The 22,543-nt window shown below is 35.5% G+C and overlaps 3 protein-coding genes across 3 annotated transcripts; all 3 read right to left on the bottom strand.

The window, feature by feature from the left end:
- Positions 1-510: 510 nt before the first annotated feature.
- On the bottom strand, positions 511-1,246 carry LOC129870615 (uncharacterized). The gene is made up of 2 exons (XM_055945439.1): positions 972-1,246; positions 511-895 (listed from the first exon to the last, which is right to left on the bottom strand). The coding sequence occupies exons 1-2, from the start codon at positions 1,244-1,246 to the stop codon at positions 511-513; spliced, it is 660 nt and encodes a 219-aa protein (XP_055801414.1).
- Positions 1,247-9,140: 7,894 nt separating this feature from the next.
- Positions 9,141-9,656, bottom strand: LOC129870623 (uncharacterized mitochondrial protein AtMg00810-like). Its single transcript, XM_055945449.1, has 2 exons — positions 9,458-9,656; positions 9,141-9,367 (listed from the first exon to the last, which is right to left on the bottom strand). The coding sequence occupies exons 1-2, from the start codon at positions 9,654-9,656 to the stop codon at positions 9,141-9,143; spliced, it is 426 nt and encodes a 141-aa protein (XP_055801424.1).
- Positions 9,657-11,918: 2,262 nt separating this feature from the next.
- Positions 11,919-17,037, bottom strand: LOC129870632 (ABC transporter B family member 15-like). Its single transcript, XM_055945461.1, has 7 exons — positions 16,846-17,037; positions 16,503-16,557; positions 16,171-16,358; positions 15,393-15,850; positions 14,434-14,974; positions 12,370-14,318; positions 11,919-12,294 (listed from the first exon to the last, which is right to left on the bottom strand). Exons 1-7 carry the CDS (start codon positions 17,035-17,037, stop codon positions 11,919-11,921), a joined length of 3,759 nt encoding a protein of 1,252 aa, XP_055801436.1.
- Positions 17,038-22,543: the final 5,506 nt, after the last annotated feature.

Here is a 22,543-nt window from a genome sequence, read left to right on the forward strand (position 1 = left end):
TTTAATTTTGCTTTATTTTAGTTTTGGGATAACTTGTCTAGGTGGGTTGAGGTGAGTGCCATCACACTCGAATTCGGTTCGTGACAGGGGCGGGTTGAATGGAGATATTAATTTAGGATTTGTGTCCCAAACCTCGATTTTACAACACACCCTCAAATCTTGACGTTCTGAAACAACTCTTTCACACTAAGATCAAATACGACAGTTTTACTCCCTGGAATTCAATTTTTTTAATGCTACACAAACTTCTTAAAGTCTTGGATATCAACTCAAATAAGTGAATTCATAATTAAATCCCTCATCCATTATCGAATTACCCAAGATCTCACCTAAATCATTTTTCGTCCAAGTCTGGCCTATGCTCAAAATTTCCAAGTTACTAAGAAGTTTTCTGGCCCAAATTTCTTCCCCATTGGATTATCCATAACGAAGGAATTGAGTCATTACAATAGATATTAATTTACCCATTACTTATCCTCAAGTGATCAAAATAGGAAAACTGGGCTAAAGCTAGAATAGAGTAGTAGCTGAATCGTCAAATAAATAAGGATACCTACCTCCCATTCCCTTCTCAGTTTCCCAAGCGGCTTTCTCAATTGAATGATTCTTCCGTTGAACATTCACCAACTTGATCTCTTTAGTCCTCAGCTTCCAGATGTCACAATCAATAATTGCAATTGGTTCTTCCTCATACCAAAGGCCCTTGTCTAATAAGACTGAGTCCCACTTAATAATATAATCTCCATCCCCATGATAATTCTTCAACATGGACACATGAAACACTAAATGGACTCTAGACAAGCTAGGTGGTAGATCCAACATATAAGCCACTGGCCCTACACAATCAAGAATCATAAATGGGCCAATGTAGCGAGGACTAAGCTTGCTCTTCTTGCTGAATCTCATCATACCTTTATGGATGACACTTTCAAAAGAACTTGTTCACCTTTATAAAATTCCATATCCCTCACCTTGCAGTCTGTATACTCCTTCTGTCGACTCTGGCTGCTAGGCATTTAGCTTGGATACTTCTTACCTTATCTTGAGCATCCCTTACTAGATCAACCCCTAAAGATTGCACTTCTCCAGCCTCAAACCACCCTATAGGCGATCTGCATCCCATCCCAAACAGTGCTTCAGATGGTGCCATACCAATGTTGGAGTGATAACTATTATTATAGGAGAACTCAAACAAAGGTAAAAATTTATCCCAATGTCTTCCAAAGTCAATTGCACATTCCCCCATCATGTCTTCCAACACTTTAATTGCTCTTTTCGACTGCTCATCAGTCTATGGATCAAAGGTTGTGCTGAAAGTGAGTTGAGTGCCTAACTTCTCATGCAATTTCCTCCAAAACTTTAATGAAAACTGCATACCACGGTCTGAGATGATAGAAAGGGGCATCCCGTGCTGCCTTATTATCTTCTTCACATAGAGTTTTGGCAACTATTGAGCATTATAATCCACTCTAACTGAAATGAAGTGGGCTAAATTCGCCAGTATTTCAACCACAACCTAAATAGAGTCAAACTTTCCCAAGGTCTTAAGAAGACCCACCACAAAATCCATAGTTATCCGTTTCCACTTCCATTCAAGAATGGGCATCCTCTAAAGTAAGCTTGTAGGACTTTGATTCTCATACTTCATTTATTAATGGTTGTGACACTTAGCCACACACTTAGCTATGTCTTTCTTCATGGAAGGCCACCAATAAAGCTGTTTCATATCCTAATACATCTTGGTCACACCCAGATGGATAGAGTACCACAAACCATGAGACTTTGTCAATACCTTCTAAATCAAATCATCCACTCAGGGAACATATATTTTTTCCCTAAAACTGAGCATCCCACTTGCATAAATATTATGCCTTATTAGACATTGTCTTCTTTCTAAGCTCATTCAAACTCTCATATTCAAATAGTTTGGCTTTGATATCTTCAATAAAAGTAGGCCTAACATTTAAACTGGACAGAATCCCCACCTTTCTCTGAGATGCCTAGCTTCATGAACTTGGTCTCCAAAGTTGAATCTCGTTAGAGAAGGGCCTTTTAGAAACACCCAAACAAGATAGACGACCCATACTCACTGGTTTCTGGCTTAATGCGTCTGCCACCATATTAGTCTTACCTAGATAATATTGGATGGTGACATCATAATCTTTAGAAAGCTCCATCCACCTTTTCTATCTCAGATTCAAGTCTTTTTGAGTAAACACATATTGTAGACTGTGATGATTAGTAAACACTTCACACTTGACACCATACAAATAATGTCGCCAAATCTTGAGAGCAAATACTACCACTGCCAACTCCAAATCACGTGTCTGGTAGTTCCCCTAAGAAGTATCTCCTTATTCATAATCTTAAATAGGAATTTGTGATCTGGAAACATTTCCCCCTTTAACACCTTCTAGCTACCCTAGTTTCTTTGCCTAAGAGAACTTGCTTATTAATAAGCAGTCCTCATCACTTCTCCAAATATATTCCTCCAACCCTTTTGAAGGAACAATCAAAATCTCTCCCAAGTTGACATAGTCAAAAACTATATCCACTCCCTTCACCCTACTACATACAACCAACCCATCAAGTATCTTAGAATTAGCATAGAACTCAACAACTTCCTCCATATGCAACACAAGTTTCATAGTTATAAAAAGATGATCCCATCCCTGAAAATTAAGTCTACCCAGTAAATACTGAACAAAGGAATTGGACATTATATCTTTATCCATTACTTTTCCTTTCAAGAGAGTATGAGTAGCATAGTATCCTATCGGCCCCAAATGTAAGAACTTCTCTAGGTTCCTATTTTGACCAGCCTGTGAAATAACAATGTATTCTTCCACCTCTTCCTCTAACTCATCAACATTAATAGTTTCATCATCATTGCTTATCTTTTTCTTTCCTCTAGCGATGTGCACTGTCCACTGCTCTACTTCCTTTTGAGCCTAATCAACTCTTTTTCTTGTAAACGGTGTTCATGATGGAAGAGAAGAGGATGGTGCAGAGGTCATAGTAGATTTAGACCTAGGTTTTCAAGTGGTCTGATGGATGCCCTCTTTTTGATTCAACGAATGACTGTGGAATGACCATGGATTCTTTCCTAGTATATTTAGGGCTGAGGACAATTTCACCATCACTGTCAATCTAATCATCGTCAGAGGATAGAGGTTTTAAAGTAGTAGTAGGGGGAGCGATAAACTCTGTTTCATTTGATATCGAGGAATAGTCGAGGGAATTAGGTTTTTGAGGGTTTGTAGATGAATTCCTGGATGGTTGTGGAATAGGTGATCTGGGAGAAGAATAAGGCAGGGTAGGTGAAGGAGACAATAAGAGATGTTCCCCCTGAGTGGATGCATTAGGACACTCATCATCGTCTGAGTAATCGATAATGGGGGTAAACTGTTTAGGTGATTGAGAAGTCATATTTGTGTTCGAGGCTTTTTTTCTAGTGAGGAATTCGCAGTTTATTTTTTTTCAATAATGGGAGTTTTTTATAGGGGAAAGGGTTTTCTTATTGAAGTAGGAGAAGAATAAGAATGTGAAGGGTTTTTCTTTGTGGGAATGTGTATTTGGAAGTTTTGAAATGATGGTTTTCCGTAATAAAAGAGTAATGATTAGGATGTAGTTGTTTAGTTTTTTCCTCTTTGGTTTTTTTAGGTGGAGGGTAGGGTTTTGAGAATCAGCTTTTTATCTTATAGAGCAATATTAAAATTGTGTGCTTATTTATGACTATTTTATAAAGGATGTGCGTACCTTGAGGATCAGACCCTTGAGAGAATTTTATATTTTCTTTGCATGAGGAATGATTCTCTTGAGTTCTGAAAATGTAATCTCCTTGTGATAAATGTATCCCTGAAAGATACAAGACTTATTTAATTACATAGTTCAAGATAAGACACTCATCATCTCACCCTTCTTTTTAAGTCAGTCCTTTTGTTATTTGTTATTTATCATTCTAGGGCTAATCTATTTTTCTCGGATGCTTCTCTTTCAAGAGCTTTGGAGAAGATGTCAGCAATTTGTTCATTAGTTCCAAAATGCATCATTTTTATCAATCCTTTTTCAACACAATCTTTGAGAAAATAATGTCTCACATCAATGTGCTAAGTCCTTTTGTGTTGAACAAAATTTTTGGCCATGTTGACTACACTAATGTTGTCACAAAAGATGTATATACAACTTAGATTGATGCCAAAATTACTGAGTTATTGCTTGATTTAGTGAAGATGAGAACAAAACAATGCAACAACTATATATTCAAACTTCTACAGTGGATATTGCTACATAGTTCTGTTTCTTTTTGGCCCGAGATACATGATCCCAAGAAGTGTGCCATTTTAGAAGTGTTTTTGATAGTCTTCAAGTGATATTCCTTGGGAGATAATTGAAACCTTGCACGTAAGCCCACACTGTATACTATGTCAGGTCTACTTACAGTAAGATATAGTAAAGACCCTATCATTACTCTAAAGTTTGTCACAGCTATTGCTACCCCTACCTCATCTTTGTCTAGTTTGGTGGTTGTTGCTATAGGAGTGTTAATGGTTTTGTCACCATACATCACATATTTTTTTATAAGTTCTTTCACAAATTGTTGATGATGTATTGATGTCCCCTCATTGGTTTCATGTGTCTATAAACCTAAGAAACGATTTAGCTCACCCATTATACTCATTTAAAACTCACTGCTCATCAAGGATGCAAACTCTTGACTCGTCACATCATCAATGGCTCCAAAGATTATGTCATCAACATATATTTTGTACAATGAGAAGTTTGCTTTTTTTTTTATAAATAGTGTATTGTCTATTTTTCCTCTTACATATCCATTCTCTAGATGCAAACTCCTGGCTCATCACACCATCAATGGCTCCAAAGATTATGTCATCAACATATATTTTGTATAATGAGAATTTTGCTACCTTCTTTTTTGATAAAGAGTGTATTGTCTATTTTTCCTCTTACATATCCATTCTCCAAAAGAAAAGATGATATAATCTATCATACCATACTCTTAGGGCTTGATTTATACCATACAAAGCTTTATCAAGTTTGTACATATGATTAGGTAGTTCAAAGCTTTAACACCTGGTGGCTATTTTACATATACTTCCTACAATAGGTACCCATTTAAGAATATACTTTTAAAATCCATGTAAAATAGCTTGAATTCCATATGGGCAGCAAAAATAATTAGCATCCTTATTGTTTCCATATTGGCCACAGGTGCAAAGGTTTTATCATAGTCAATTCATTCTTCTTGATTATACCATGTACCACTAGTTTGGTTTTGTTCCTAGTCACCACTTCTTGGTCATCTAGTTTATTTCTAAAAACTCACCCGGTTCCAATAATGGTTCTATCAGTAGGTTTAGGAACCAGATGTCATAATTTTCTTCTTTTGAATATATTGAGCTCTTCTTGCATGACCACAATCCATTCAGCATCTTATAAGGTTTCCTTGATGTTATTTTGTCTCAATCAATAATAAATAAGCTGAATATGCACACATGTTTCTTACTTTATTTCTGATTTGCATGTTTGAGTCCAAGGGAGATATAATATTCTCAAGAAGATGTGAACTTCTATATTTCTAATTTCTTCCGGTTGTGCCTTGTAACGGTCCAGGAAGGTCTTGTTGATAGTATAACTCCTCCTAATGGGTGGTTCCTACTGATGTTGTCTTCTCTTCCTAAAAGTTTTGCACATATGTGGTTCCCTCAAATTCCTGTGTCTCTTGTCTTTCCTCTATTAGTAAGTGTTCTGTGATAGTCTCTTGGTTCTGTTTATCTTCTGAGTCATGGACCAGTCCAATCCTTGGATCATCATCACTAGAGTGGATTTCACAATTTTCTTCATCAAAGATGACATGTATACTCTCTTCCATATAATTTGTCCTTTTGTTGAATACTTTATAGGCCTTGCTCTGGGAAGAATATCCCAGGAATAATCCTTCATCACTTCTCACATCAAATTTCCCTAGTAAATCCTTTTCATTGTTTTGAACATAGCACTTGCATCAAAAATGTATTAGGTAATGCAGATTTGGCTTTCTTCCTTTGAGGAGTTCATAAGGAGTTTTGTCTAGAATTGGCCTGATCATACATCTGTTCAGCAAATAAAATATTGTGTTCACTGCCCCTGTCGAAAAGCTTTTGGGAAGTCCTCTAGAAATCAACATAGTTCTGGTCATATCCTCTAATAATCTATTTTTTCTTTCTACCACACCATTTTGTTGAGGAGTTTTTGGTGCTGAAAAATTATGATCAATTCCATTTTCAATAAAAAAGTTAGAAAATTTGAGATATCAAACTCAGTTCCATGATTTGATATTATTCCATTTACTTCAGTACTAAGCTTTTTTATACCATTTTGATGAATATTTCAAATACTTCATAAGTTTCATCCTTGAAACTCAAGAAGAGAGTCTATGTGAATCTTAAATAGTCATCTACAATCACAAGTACATATCTCTTTCCACCTCTCCTAAGAAATCTCGTGGGCCCACATAGATCCATATCTAGTAATTGTAATGGTTTTGTGGTTGACTATCTGCTTGGGTTTGAAAGAGGATTTACTTGTTTCCCTCTTGCGTAGGCATCACACATTATGTTTTTATCAAGTTTGTTCTTCGAAAGACCTAGCACCAGCTCTTTTGACAATAGTTTGTTGATTATTGAAAAACTTATATGTCACATTATTTTATGCCATAGTAGTGAGCTGTTGTACAATGCACTAAGGCATGTCAGATATAATTCTAGGGGATCCATGATGTCAGCTTGGTATACATTCTTGTTTCTTCTTTTTTTCAAAATCAAGTTACTACTTTTGTCATTTTTCATAGGTCAATCAGCAATAGTGAATAATACATTATTTCTTTTATCACACATTTGAGATATGTTCAGCAAGTTATGTTTCAAACCATGCATATAGTATACACTTTCTATTGCATGGGAGCCTGTTCTTACCACCTTTCTTATACCAATGGTCTCACTAGTTTTTCCATTTTCAAATGTCACCCTTCCACCTTTAAAATCTATCAGAGAGAAGAATTTTTTTGTATACAGTCATGTGTCTTGAGCAGGCACTATCAAGGTACCAAGGCTTTCTCTTTTCTCTCTTCTTTTCCTATAAAAATGGAATCATTTGTTAGTCTTCGGTATCTAGATTAACTTGGGTCTCTTTTGTGAGTGAAAGGGTGAATCAAGTTTTTTTAGCCCAATGAGAAAGATCTCTTTTAATAGAGAAAATCCTTTTTAAATTCTTTAGTTTTTTGATTGTTCACAAAGTTTATGTTTTTAGGTAGCTCTCTGATGATTAGGACATTTATTTTTTAGGTGTCCCTCTTTGCCACAGACAGTGCATACTAAGCTCATGGTATAGTTTGTTTTGCATGACTTTGGTCTAAAACCTAGTCCATGTTTGGAGGAGGATTGACTGTTGTGTATGTGAGTGAGAAGGATTGAGGATTTTTTTCATTTTTTATTGTGTTCTAACTCAAACCTTGCTAAATTGAGTTTTTAGGTAGTTCATAGTTCTCTACAGTCAACTGAGAGAGCCTTTTGTTTAGTTTTTCAATATCTTCTTTCAAATTTTGTTAAAAAGCGATAGTCAGACCTTTTTTTGTCAGAAAATTCTTTTAAGGAGTTCTTCAAATTATCCTAAATTGCTTCAAGTTCTTCACACTCCATTCTTAGAGATGCATAATTGTTCAATAAATTTTTCTTTTCAGAACAAACTGAGTAATATGCATCTATAAGTATAGCTGAAAGAGTCTCTAATTTTCTTTTTGAAAAGCTTTGTAGTTTAGTTCTAAGATCAGAAAAACATACCTTGGTATCATCTTGTTCTAAGTCTGAGCTTGCCATGAGAGCAAGAGTTTTTTCTTCCGTTTCTTGAATAGTGGTATTATTAGACTTTGTTCCTTCTTTGGTAGCAAGTGTAGCTTCAGCAACCTTTTCTTCTTCAGATTAACTTTCAGTGTCACTCAACCTTTTTACCATAGCAAGTAGTGATTGGTTCTGAGAATCCTCATCATCTGACTCATAGTTGTTTTCTCCCATAGCAACTAGAGCTCTCTAAACAATAATATCTGCTTCTTGTGAGGTCATCCTTCTATGAGAAGGAAGAGTGAACTCTTTACTATGATGTCCAACTTTCTGTACAGTAGCCTTCTTGTATTCTATAGCCTGTAGTGGGTATAATTTGATGAAGTGATCAGGACTGCCACATTTATGATAAACTTGTATTTCCTTCTCAATATTCTTGAAAGATTTCCTTTGAAAGTTTTGACCTCTTTCGAACATTGTACTTCCTGGTGACAAGTGTCAGATTCTATTCCTCATAATCAGTAATTCCAGTTGCCTTGAGAGATATAGTCTTATCTTTTCTTTTAGTTCCAATCTCCTTTTCATGAATATTCTTTAACTCATAGGTTGTTAAGTTCCTAATGAGTTCATCCTGTCAATGTTTCTCAAAGTGAGAGTCTTTCCTTCATATAGAGAGTATACACATTATATATACCTAATTATCCATCATTTCTATCCCTAAAGATCAACTATTCTATCCCTCTAAATCTTCCATTCAAATCCCTCTAAATATACTATTATATCACAAAATTTATTCTCTATGATTACTACAACTAATCTCTATAGTTACATTCATTTACAATACTATATTGCTACATTAATATGTACAAGCATTCACTATTAAGTCATGATTTGCGAGTTGTCCATTATGCTAACATCCCCCTCTCAAATTAATGTTGGTGGATCAAGAAGCATCAATTTGCCTACTAAAAAATGATGGCACTGTCGTGCCATGGATTTTTTAAATGCATCAGCTATTTGAAGATCACTGAACACGTGCAAAAGAGTAATGACTCCTTTATCTACATTTTTCCGTATATAATGACAATTTACTTTGATGTATTTTGTCCTTTCATGTTAAACTAGAATAGTAGCAATCTAAAAAGAACTTGTATTGTCAGGGTGGAGAGGAGTAGGATTAGATTGAGGAAATCCAATCTCAGCAAGTAATCCACGAAGTCGTACAACCTCGGAGAAAGTAGTAGATATGGATCAATATTCAGCTTCTGTTGAAGAATTTAACACACGATCTTGCTCCTTACTCTTTCAAGATATCAATGATTCTCTAAGAAACATGCATCGACTAGTGACTGAACGATGAGTATTAGGACATCCCACCCAATAAGAATCACTAAAAGCATTAATACGTATAAGAGAACCACTAGGAAAGAATAATCCACGAGTAGATGTTCCTAGAAGATATTGAATGATGCGATGAACAACCACCAAATGGAAATGACGTGGAGTTTGTATAAATTGACTAGCTTGTTGAACTGCAAAAGAGATATCAGGTTGAGTAATAGTTAGTTAATTTAGGCATCCAACTAATTGTCGAAATATAGTTGGATCAGGAAGAAGATCACCTTCCTCACGATGAAACTTCACATTCAATTTCAATAGAGTATCCACAAAGGAGGAATCTTGAAGACCAGCTAGAGAAATCAGATCCTGAGTATATTTGTGTTGGTTTAGAAACATACTTGAATAATTATTATGAACTTCCAAACCCAAGAAATATGGAAGAGTACCAAGATCTTTAAGAACCAAAAGTTCTTCCTTCATTGCTTTATACCAATATTCAGGCTTGGAAGCTTGTGAGTAACAAGTGGGAACAGAAATATGGATAAAGTAGAGGATCTGGCTCTGTTACCATATAAATATATGGCACCTCGTCCTAACTCATCCTAAAATCTAATCATGAGTAGAGGATTGTCCAAGTCCATACAAGCAGACCACCGGTCCATTTCCTAACCAATGTAGAACTTTAACCCATTCTAACACCCCCTACCGGGAGCCCAAATGAGGGTGGACCTGGATATGATATCATGTCAATTTTCTATTGAATGCCTCTCAAAATGAGAGTCTTTCCTTTATATAGAGAGTATACACATTACATATCCCTAAAGATCCGTCATTCCTATCCCTGAAGATCAGTTATTCTATCCCTCAAATCTTTCATTCAAATCCCTCTAAATCTGCTAATATGTCACAATATTTATTCTCTATGATTACTATAATAAATCTCTATAATTACAATGATTTACAATACTATATTGCTATATTAATATATACAATCATTCACTATTAAGTCATGATTTGTGAGTTGTCTATCATGCTAACACATCCATAGCCAGAGTGTCTAGATCTCTTGCTTCTGTGATTGTTTCTACCTTGTTTTCTCATGATTCAGGTAACACACTTAGGAGTTTCTAACACCTTTCCTGTGGGAATGTGCTCTCCCAAAAAGTAAATTTCATTAAGGATTGCACTGAACCTAGTATGCATGTCCTGAATAGTTTCTCCTTCCTTCAGTATGAAGAGCTCATATTGCATGTTGAGATTTTCAATTTTATCCTTTTTCACAGTTATTGTCCTTTCATGAGTTTTTTGTAGAGTGTCCTAGATTTTTTTTCATTCTAATAGGAGGAGATCTTGTTATACTCATCAGGTCCAATGCCAAATATTAGAATTTTCCTGACCTTGGCATTGTTCTGAATAGCTATCTTGTCAGCACATCCCATTCCTTTCTCTGTTTGGGCACTTGGTCCCTTCCTTTAGTAGAGGTCTTCATGGGAATTGTAGGTCCATCTAGATAACATTCTATAGATCAATACTCTCCTCTGAAATGATCCATTATCCTGTTTTATACCATGTATAATAATTTCCATTGAACAAAGGTGGTCTGGTTTGAGAAGAGCCTTCCTGCGCGATTGGAGGAGCTGTCATTGAATCTTTTTCAAGTGTTTAGCCTTTAGTGAAAAGACCTTGTTCTGATACCTATTGAAGAAAGTTAATAGCTCCAACTTTATTCTAAGAACCAGGTTCTCAGGAAAGTAAATAACACACGAAATTTACTTGGAAAACCTCCTTTCTCAAGGAGTAAAAACCACCGCCTCAACTTCAATATTTCACTCAAGTTTTACGATTACAACTCAATAATCAAAGGAACTAACTCTAATACCTAACTCAAACAATTCGCTCGAATAGTTTCTAATACTAAACTCTCCTCAAGAAGCCAAACTCACTTCTTGTTACAAACCTCACAAGGACTCTCACAATAACTCAAACACAACGGAAAACAATTATTGAAAACACCTAGACCTAAACCTTGCTTGAATTCTCCTATTTGCCTTTAAATACAACTGATTCTTTATGCGTGCAAAGGGTAGTTTGAAACTACCCACATCTTGATGCTTTATAGTTGACAAAATTGTGTCCTTCTCGTTGTTGGATACTGCTTCCTTGTTTTCTTCTATTTTGACTTGGCCGATCACTTTTCCCTTGTTCTTTCCTAGTAAGATTTTGTTTCCTTGTTTAACTTAACTTCATAATATATCCCTTTACCAAAATAGGTTTTTGCCATATTATCAAAACTTGTTCACCAAGGTTTATTCTTCATTATTTGCCTGTGTAATTGATGAATTGACGAGATATATTCAAGATAAGATGTCATGGCGCAGTTATTTGCATATGACAACATTGATTGATGAGATATCTAGTGGAGTTGCAACTCATATTTTGTATTCAGACTAGTAGCTCCATAACTTGGTCACTTTGGATTATATGGACAATCTTATACTCTATGTTGACTTTACAATTTTATCTATATTGAGGCATTTATGAGTAATTCTTCCTCATCGTTCTTCAATTATTGCATGTTATAACTTATAGAATTCGCCTTATGTTATGGGTAGAATAAAAGAAAAATATTAACATACGGAAGATGTCAAAGTAGTAAAGGTGCTTTCTCACGGATCCTATAAATCTTTAGAAGAATCATATTCTTTAAGATATAGAGTAAAACAATGGCAACATCATAGTATTTCACCTATAAGGAGAATGGCCAGATTGCAACTTCATTAGTCCATAATAAGAGCCATTCTTTCCAAGGGAAAGCAACTGAGAATGTGATCCTTGTTCCACAACCTTTCCATTTTTAATCACGGCTATGATGTCTGCCTTCTGTATCGTTGATAAGCGATGAGCTACAACTACACTTGTTCTATTGATCATCATCATGTCCAATGCTTCTTGTACCAAGTTCTCAGATACGCTGTCCAGCGCACTAGTTGCCTCGTCTAGAAGAAGTATAGTTGGATTTTTTAGTATCGCTCGTGCAAGTGCTATTCTTTGCCTTTGCCCTCCTGAGAGTTGTGCTCCTCTTTCACCACAATAAGTTTCATAACCATCCTCCATAGCACTGTATTACAAGATTGTAGTTTCTTAAGCATTTGTTTCAAAAGGAATGGAGAGATTTATAGTTATATGATCATACCTTATAAATTCATGAGCATTAGCACGAATGGCAGCTTTCTTGATTTCGGAGTCTGTAGCTTCTTCTTTACCATAAATGATATTTTCGCGTATGGATCCTGCAAAAAGGGTGGGTTCTTGACTCACTAGAGCAATATGTGATCTTAAGCTCTTCAAGTTGTAGCTTTTGATGTCTCTATCATCGATTAGAACTTGTCCCTTTATTGGATCATAGAATCTTTCTATCAAGCCAATGATGGTGGATTTTCCAGAACCACTTTGTCCAAGAAGTGCTACTGTTTTTCCAGATTCAATTTTCAGGTTCATTCCTTGGAAGATTGCTTGATCAGGCCTAGACGGATAATAAAAGAAGATATTCTTCAGCTCTATATTTCCTTTTAAAACCTTTGTGACTTTAAGCCCTTCAGAGTTCTCAGGTTCAATCTCAGTCTTTCGGTCTAAGATAGCGAATACAGATGCAACTGCACTGCTTCCTCTTGCCAAATCAGAAGTCATACTTCCAGTATCTGCTATATTTTTTCCGGTACTCATCAAAAGGAAGAAAACTTGAAATAGGTGCTTTGAAGTGAGTAACTTTCTGTTCATTAGTCTTCCCCCATACCAATATGTTAAGGCAATGGCAGCTGTGGTTAGAAATTGAGAGCAAAACAAGCCAGCACCAGAAAGCAATGACTGTCGAATATTTTCTTTTCTTGGCCCTTTCTGAGTTTCAGTAAAGAGGTCCAACATTCTATCTTGAGAAGAGAAGGCGGTGATAGTCCTGTGATTGATTACTGCTTCACTTGCTAGCTGGCTTCCTTCACTCTGTGCCTTTTGGGATCTTTCTGACATTCTTTTCATCAGAACACTTCGCGAGTAGAAGCTTGCTATGAGTAAAGGTTGTATGGATATTAGTACAATAGCAACTCTCCATGCAACAATCAATGCAAGCACAAAAGCAGTTGAAGCACTGACAAAAACCTGTAGTAGCAATGACATACGATCACCCACAAGGGATCGAACCATACGAGCTTCAGTGGAGAGCCTTGCACAGACTGCTGCACTCATGTTCTCATCTCGATCATACCAGCCCACTTCAAATGTTAGCAAGTTTGAAAGAACCTTTTCCCTGATTCTCTTGGTCAGTTTCTCTCCCATTTTAGCAAAATTGTAATGTTGGAGTAGATTGGCAATGAAGCTGGTCAAACCTATGCTCAAAAAGACTATGCTGTAAACTTTGATCTCCGACTTTATCTTTGAAATATCATTTGATGTATATGCTGATACAACTGATCCCAAGCAAAATGCATAAAGTGGTTGAAGTATACCAAAGGTAATAGCTCCTAAACATCCCAACAAAGCTATCTTCCACTCGGGTGCATTCATTTGGAGCAAACGCCACGTTGAGAGACTTGGATGAGAGAAATTCTCTAAATACTCATGGTCACTATCATAATAAGAGCATGTATGAATGGTGGGAGCATAACTGACACTTATTGCTGGGCTAAAAGGAGAGGCAGGGCTATTTTGCCAACTTGACAAAGCGACATAAGGCAACCTAGGCATATTATAACTCCTCGTGTAGCTTCTTGTCTCTTTAGGAACATACGGACTAGGTGGCCCTTCACCGTTTGTTGTTGATTGCTGCAATTTGACCATTTTAAAGTAAACACCTTCTTCATCAGTCTTACACATTAGATCATCATGAGAACCAGATTCAACAATTCTCCCTGACTCAAGGACTACAATTTTGTCAGCCCTGCGTATTGTACTGAGGCGATGGGCAATGATGATTGTTGTCCTTCCTTGTGAAGCCTGGTCTAGGGCCTTTTGGACAATTCTTTCTGATTGTGCATCCAGTGCGCTTGTAGCTTCATCGAGTAAAAGAATTTTCGGGTCCTTAATCAATGCCCTTGCTATAGCAATCCTTTGCTTCTGTCCACCAGACATTTGAAAACCAAATTGTCCCACCTAAAATCCAATTCAAACTTTGTCAAATTTAGCCAAACAGCAAAAAAAAAAAAAAAACAGATAGCATCATCTGATTTCATCATTTCAAAAGAACAAACAAAGGATATTGGCTTACATGAGTATCATACCCATTCGGTAAAGAGGCTACAAATTCATGTGCATTTGCAGCCTTAGAAGCTTCAACAACCATTTTCATTGAAGCTCCTTCTTTGCCGAAGAGTATATTTTCCTTGATGGATGTAGCAAATAGAACAGGCTCCTGATTTACAAGCCCCATCTGAGATCTCAACCATTTAAGCTGCAGTTTCTTTATTTTATGTCCATCAAGTAAGATATCTCCTTTGATTGGATCATAAAACCTTTCTAGCAAAGAAATGACAGTGGACTTTCCGGAACCACTGCCTCCCACAATTGCTACAGCCTTTCCAGCTTTCACTTTAAGACTAAAATCTTGGAGGACCTGGATATCTGGTCTTGATGGATACCTGAAAGTAACATCCTTAAACTCGATATCTCCTCTTACATATGCTAGAATTTTCCCTTTACTATCTTCAGAATCTATTTGAGGAACACGATCAATCAGTTCGAAAATTCTTGCAGCAGCAATTGTTGCCTCAGTGATGAATGATATATTAGGAAGTGCACTCATACAAGACCTATAATCACAAAACAAGCCTTGGCAATATCAAAAATTTGCTACAATCATTTGTCATATCTTGTTTCCAGTTATCTCATTTTCAATTAAATACATACAAACTAAATGAGGAATGAATGTAATTTCAACATGAACTTTTTCTACCGTAACAATAAAGTCACAAATCTCTTTTTTGGTCATAATAAAGCAAAATAAACCGCTACAACGATAAAGTTACTAAAGTAAGAATTTTTTTTTCTTGTCACATTAAAATGACCAAACTTTATCTACAAAAAACACATTACCTTCATCAAGGTGACTAACCTGCTATAATGAATAAAGTTTTGTGACTTTACGGTCACAAAGTAGAGTTACTTTAACGTGACGAGAAGTAATTTTATAATTTTGATAGAATAAGGGGTGAATAAAATGAGACTTACAGTCCTCCAAGAACAACACAAAGAGCTGATATAAAAACGCGACCACCACTTTCTCCTCTATTAGCAACAAGTACACTCCCTGCCCAGGATTGAAATGCCCATGAGACATAAATCATTCCCATACTTCCTAACAACAATCCCTTAGTAAGCCCTTGCTTCACACCAAGATTCAAACTTTCCTCAAGACCATTGCTGAATCTTTGTAGTGTTTCATTTTCTCCAACGTAAGAGTAAACTGTTCGAATTGATGAAATTGCTTGTTCTGCTACACTCCCTGCAGCTCCATAGGCATCCTTCATCTTCATTCCTTGGATCATAAGTAGCTTCCCAAATGCTACACCAGGTATAACAAAACCAAGTGAAAATGGAACTGAAGCCAATGCTAGTCTCCATGAAAGGTAGAAAGCAAGAATTAGGCCAAAAATGAATGTTGACAGGTGAGCAACACAATTAGGTATCTGCAACAAAGGAGAAAATGTCAGTTAAGTTCAAGCATGATCACTACAATTTTCTCGTCTTACAAATAGTTAACTTACAAATTTATTCAGCAATAGTAAAGTCACATAATTTTACCTACTATAACAATGAAGTCACCTGAATTAGTAGATTTTGGTCCTTATAATGGATACATTTAGTAAATTTACTGTTATAGTGGGTAAAATTAGAATAAAGATTAGTGATCATACGTGAAACTAATTAATCCAAACTCAAAACACATGGAGGAAAATGCATATATAAATGTTAGAATGATAAATTGAGATATTAATAAATAAAAGACCTTCTCTGCTATAGCATCTTGAATTGAATGAGCATCAGCTGAAATTGTGGAAACAACTTGAAAACTATTACTGGAGGAAGCATCTTGCTTGTCAAAGAAACTAACTTCTTGCCTAAGCACTGATTTTAAGTACTCCATCCTTATTCGACTTGTTTGTCTCTCTGCACTTCTTGTCCAACAAATTCCCCCTACAAATTATTACGTATTTAGAACACAGTATCTTAAAAGAGTAGAATCTCAAACCCATAAGGTTCAAATTCCGCCTCTGCATAAAAGTTAAACTCATGAGATCATATCGTCAGTACGAATAGAAAAAAAATTGTGATACATACCAATACAAGCGGATATACCAACTCCAACTGCAACGTAGAGCAACCTGAGTGAGTACTGTTTCAAGGACATGGAAAAATTAAATACTGTTTTATTTGTCATATAATTATGATTTTAGTAAATAAACAGTAAGCTAATTAGTAAATAAGTCACGTGATTTGTCTTTAAATAGTCTTATACATACATTGATCGTCAATACACGATCTACATAGATTCTGATCATATATGTTTGTTTCACATCATTAGATTTTATACGTGAAACCAAACGTCGTATAAGCAATACTGAAAATTTACAAGGAGATAAAAATTTCATATAAAATGAAACTGCCCCAAAATGATTAATACCTTGTCAACAATATCATTAGTGAAAGAAGCATCATCATTAGTAGCACCTCCATAATCATCTATAAGAGTACTAAGAATAAACATATTAAGTGGAGTCATTAGCCCATCTCCAATGCATCCTATAGTACCAAAAAACATTAGCAATTTATCAACACCATCACCATATCTGAAAAGCCCACCTCTCTTTCCCATTTTGAATTTTATTTTTATTTTTTTAAAAGTATTACCACAAGCTATATATTACAAGCTCAAAATCCCACAAATAAGAAAATTTGAACTTTAAAAGTTTGTCTTTCCATGTTGTATTCTCAAATCTAGTATTTAATAAATAGGTTGCTTTCTAGCCGAACAATGGCTACAAGACAAGTTGTTTTAATTATTCGGATTAACTTATATGTGCTAATAATATAAATAACACATATGTTCATGTTCTTGGAATATGATTCATTTGTAGACACATTTCCTTTATTTCAAAATCATACATTTGGGTAAAGTCATCTAAAAAAATCGCTTTAAGTATGGTACAAAAATATGGAACTGCTAACATAAAAATAGGAAAATTATTTGATATAACAAGTCAAATTATATTGATGAAATAAAAAATATCTACGTTATTGATGTAATATAAATCAAATTGTATAGTGTTATTCTTGCCGGCTAATGATGTTATATTATTTCATATAAAATTGGTGCAGTTCCAGTTTAAAAAAAAAACTTGGCGTAGTATGTTATGAACCTATCATTTCTAAGTGTTACTAGTCTTGATTTTGATTGTATCATTTTAAAACCTCTTCTTTTTTTCCTTTTTTGTTGTATACATATGGAGTCCGGAGATAAAACTTGGTGTGTGTGTGTCGTTTTTCATGAGAATCTTTACTATGATTTCTAAAGAATATATGGAATGACAACTAGGCAAAAATAAAATGTAAAAGCTCGCGGATTAAAATTAAATGCATATATTCTTATAGCTTGAAAACAACTTATATATATTATTCTCGAGGTATTTGAATTGTTTGTTAACGCAAACAAAGTAAGAATCAAGAAATAACTAATTATTTATCTACAAAATTCGGGAAAGTAGAACTCTCGTAATAGAGCTTGGCGTGAAAGGGTTGTTTTGAAACGTTAGGGTGTGTTGCAAAATAGAGGTTGGGAATCGAGTTCGAAGTTTCTATCTTCGTGCAACCAGCCATGGCGATATTAATCTCTCTATGGCGGGCCAGTCGCTGTAATGACCCTGAAGGTCATTTTTGAAATTCTTTATAAAATGACCATTTTACCCCTCCTGATAGTTGCTCTAGGTCATTTCTGATCAGTATTTAGTGTTAGTTTTGGAAATTCATTGAAAAGTTTTGAGTTTTGGGAGTTTTTGAGTCTTAAATGCTTAAAGTGTTTAAAAGTTATTTTTGGTACCAACCGGAGCTACAAGTCTTGAAATGAAATTTCGTTGATTCTATCAGCTTTGGAATGTGGAAATTGGTCTAGGTGAGTCGTCGTTTCTGAAATTGGATTTATATTAGAGATTTGAGGACCTAAGTAGGAAACCTGAAGAATTTTACGCCAAGGGTTGAATTTGGTCAACATTCAGAGTTTCAATGCTTGGAATGAAATTTCGACGATTTCGTTGGATTTGGGAGATGATTGTAGGCCTAGGAGTGATCTTGGTTGAATTTTTAGAGGTCCCGAGCTCGGTTTGATATTTTGAGACCTGAAATTAGTTTAGTTGCGACTTTTTGGGTTCCGGGTCAAGGAGCCTCAAATTTGAATTCTAATGGTTTAATTGAGTCTGAAAAATCAAATTTAGTAGGGTGGCATATGAGGTTTGTCTGCTCGGGATTTAGAACGAATCCTGAGGGTCCATTTGGGAACTTTTGTATTAAAGTGTTTGTTGTGTTTTTCAGTTACTTGTGCAAATTGTTTTACTCTTCGCGACCGCAAGACCTTATATCACGATCGTGTAGATGTTGAGCTTTACTCTTCACAATCGCGTGGGGGGTTTCACGATCACGAAATGTTAGTTTTGGGTGAGTCGCGATGGCGTAAGCCATTCAGCAATCGCAAGGGTCAACTTAAATGATGTGAACTGTGATTCATTGCGATCGCATGGCTGGGTGTTGCGATCGTGATGAGCAATCCATGCCTGAACAGTGTTCTTTTCCAAAGATCAAGAATTAGCCCTTTTTCCTCATTTGTGAGTTTTGAGAGCTTAGTAGAGGCGATTTTTGGGGGGGGTTTGAAGAAAATTGATTGGGTAAGTGTTTTCGACTCAAATTCATTATTTTTCATCAATTATATCTTGCTTTTAACCTTTAAATCATGATTTTTAAACTCAATTTTTTAGTGGGGTTTCAAGAAACAAAGTGTTTAGTAATTTGATGATTCTAAGTTGGTTTTAGTTCCATTTTCAAAGCAGTTTTCACTAAAAGGCTTCTTGTGTTGTGGGGAATATTTTTATCCAAAATTTCTAGATTTTTCCTTCATTTTCAGAATCGGATTTTTGGGTCGATCTCGACCCGATTTTTAAGAATTATGATTTGGGTGTCGTTGAACTTCTATTTTTATTGGGAATCCATTTTTGAATAGATTTTATCGATTCAGAGTGTCGAAGTAAGGGCAAGGCTCAAGTTTCGGAGTAGTTGAAGTTAAATTCGAGGCAAGTGAACTTCTAAACCTTTGTTTAAGCTTGTAGGATTTTGTATTTTTGTTTTGTATATTGGGGATTAATGGGAAGCGGTTCAAAATCATTTGACTATTGTAATTAAACTTGATAATGAAGAATCGGCGTAATAAAATGGCAGGTTGAATGAATTATAATGATGTGTTCAATATGATAATGACTTTGATTAATTGTGAATATGTGAATCGATTATAGTGACATTATTGTGATTTGTTGTTGATATCATTCTATTATTGTAATTTGTATGGACATTTCCTATTTGCATTGATATGATATATTGTAAAGGAATTGATATGAGGATTATGCCGAAGAAAAATGGTTCTGATGTTGTCGAAGAAAAATGGTTCCAATGATTGATGATTATGCCGAAGGGAATTGGTTCCTGCAATGCTGAAGGGAAATGGTTCCGGTGATTGATATTTACGACGAAGGAAAATGGTTCCAACGGATACATGGATCATGTAAGTCCCCTATGGGCTCCAGTATGCTAGTCAGCGGATGTGTATCATTAGGACAGACATGTATCACTATACGTGATATTGCATTGCATTGCATTACATTGCATCATACATCTTTTGTCATTTGTGGACTCTGTTTACCCCTTGTTGATTCTATGATTTTACTACTGCTTTGTAATGATCTAGCCCATCATTACTAAAAGTATATGTGGTAAAGGTATACGAATCTCATTCATCATAAGACTAGGATCAATTCCTTGCTATGCGAATGTATTTGTTGTGAATTAAGGTCGCATAATACACCTAGCACAAAATTAAGTTGAAAGTGTCTTTCTGATTTAATTTCAAACTTGAGTTTAAACTAGGGTCAACTTCAAACAACTATATCTCTCATCTTATAATTAATTAGGTAGCCCATAACTATCAAATTAAAGGTCTATGAGTCTTCTTTCCAACTCCATCAAAGTTTCCTTATTTGGAGTTCGGAGTAAAACTTTATGCCTATTTTACTGAGCACTGTATGTACTGGGCTGCCAGAGCGGGATTTAAGACGCTGTGGTGGGATTTGATGGGACAGAATGGAAAGAGGTGTCTTTTTACTATCTCAGTCTTCCCCTAAGTGCCAAAATAGATGGGTGTTACCTAAAAACCCTCAAGAAGCTGCTCTAGGATTTGAGAGAAAGGAAAAAGAGATTCCTAGCGCAAGGAAGGCTACAACCCACAGATTTCAGACTCGTCTTCATATATTCTCCTTCTGAAAGTCAAGGATCGTGCTATAATCCTTCTACAACTAATTAGCGCCCAAGTAGGCTAGATTTTCTCAATTGAGTAGTATAAATTTGTTCCTATTGCTTAATATAATGTAGATTGACAAGAAAATTCATGCCTAGGCCTTCGGGAATGGGGTATGGATGGTTAAATGATTGTCAATTGCTATTTAGAGTGGGAATATATGATGTGGGTCGTGATTATTATGTGACTAGTGATAAAGGTCCAATATTTTAATGTTAACCTTGATGAAAATTATTTAGAAAGCCAATGACCCTTGCGGGATTAAATATAGACTATTGCTGGGTTGTTAGGAGATTTTGAGACCTGTAGGATATCAGTTATTGATGTATATAAAGGAATATGATTATATAAATAAGTATGTGTGTTTATTCTAATTATTCCTTGTGAATTACTCGAATAATGTGAATCATGAAATAAAAAGAGTGAATGTGAATGACTTAGTATTGATAGATCTCATGCCATGAACCTATTTGATTACCTATGGTTGTAGGTTATGATTTAGTCTATTTCATAGAAAGACCCTTAATAGAGACTGAGTAATGTTGTAATGTTTACCATACATTTAATTGTTGTGGTTGAATGATTGATATGTTATTGTGATGGGTCTACAATTCCAAGACTATGAAATCCATAATCTTGAACTTGCTCTACCAAAAGTGATACCTTAAATAAAGAAGGCTTGATGAAATATTATTAATGAAGAAAAAGATAGAATGAAACTAATGAAATGACTATTTGTGAACAATTACATGCAATGAGCCAGATTACTTAATTATGCAAGTATGTGAACTATTTGTTGTACACTATGATTGTGCATTGTGATTGTGATATTGGATCGGGTGTCACATTCCGACATATATATTGGATCAGTTGTCATATTTTGACACATATATTGGATCGGGTGTCACGTTCCAACACATCTATTAGATTGGGTGTCATGTTCTGATATATACTAACTATTGGATTGGGTATCACGTTGACATACTAGCAGTTTGAGTATGGGTTCCATGAGAGAACCATCGTGTGTCTATCATTTGTGAATTGATATTGACTATATGTGTGATGATACATAAACTGATTCGATTATAATTGAGCATGCCCATCTTGTGTAATAATTGATATGAAAGGACTGAAGGCCCAAGTATTACCAAGTTGATTGTCGTATCTGAGATTTACATTGTGAAACTGTATATTGATCCTGAAATAGTAAATTGATAATGTGTTCATGTATATACCCGTTCAAATTATGTTATGGTTGCTAGATTTGTCCTCATCGTAGGCATGAGGTCGTGGGTAAATAAGTGGAGAGAAATCGATGCATTGTTAAGTTGAACTAGTGACTTTAAGTTAGATATTGTTGATGTCATATGGGAACATATGTTAAAGGGAGGATTTGAAGAGAATTCAGAGTTTCTGCCTCCGGACAAACCACTTTAGCGAGAGGAATCCTGTTGTGGCGAGGCCGCTAGAGCGGGATAGGTCCTTCCACAATGGGCCAGTACGATTAGAATATGAGACTTAGCCCACCTAAATGTTTTCCTCTTTCAAGTGAGATGCTAATTATTCTAGGTCTAGGTGTTGGTGTGAAAGCTAAAGGTAGTAGACTAGTTAGACAAAGTTAATAAGCCCGTAGTTTAGAAAATCATTTATGTGATAAAAGGGCTAGGCCTTGATCTAAATTAGAGTTGGCAATGGACTAACTAGAAGGGATGAGAGTTGGGCTTGAACGATTTTAATGAAGTTATGGGAATGATAAAAGGTTGTACATAAA

The sequence above is a fragment of the Solanum dulcamara genome, chromosome 2 (genome assembly GCF_947179165.1).
Source record: "Solanum dulcamara chromosome 2, daSolDulc1.2, whole genome shotgun sequence".
Taxonomy (NCBI): Eukaryota; Viridiplantae; Streptophyta; class Magnoliopsida; order Solanales; family Solanaceae; genus Solanum; species Solanum dulcamara.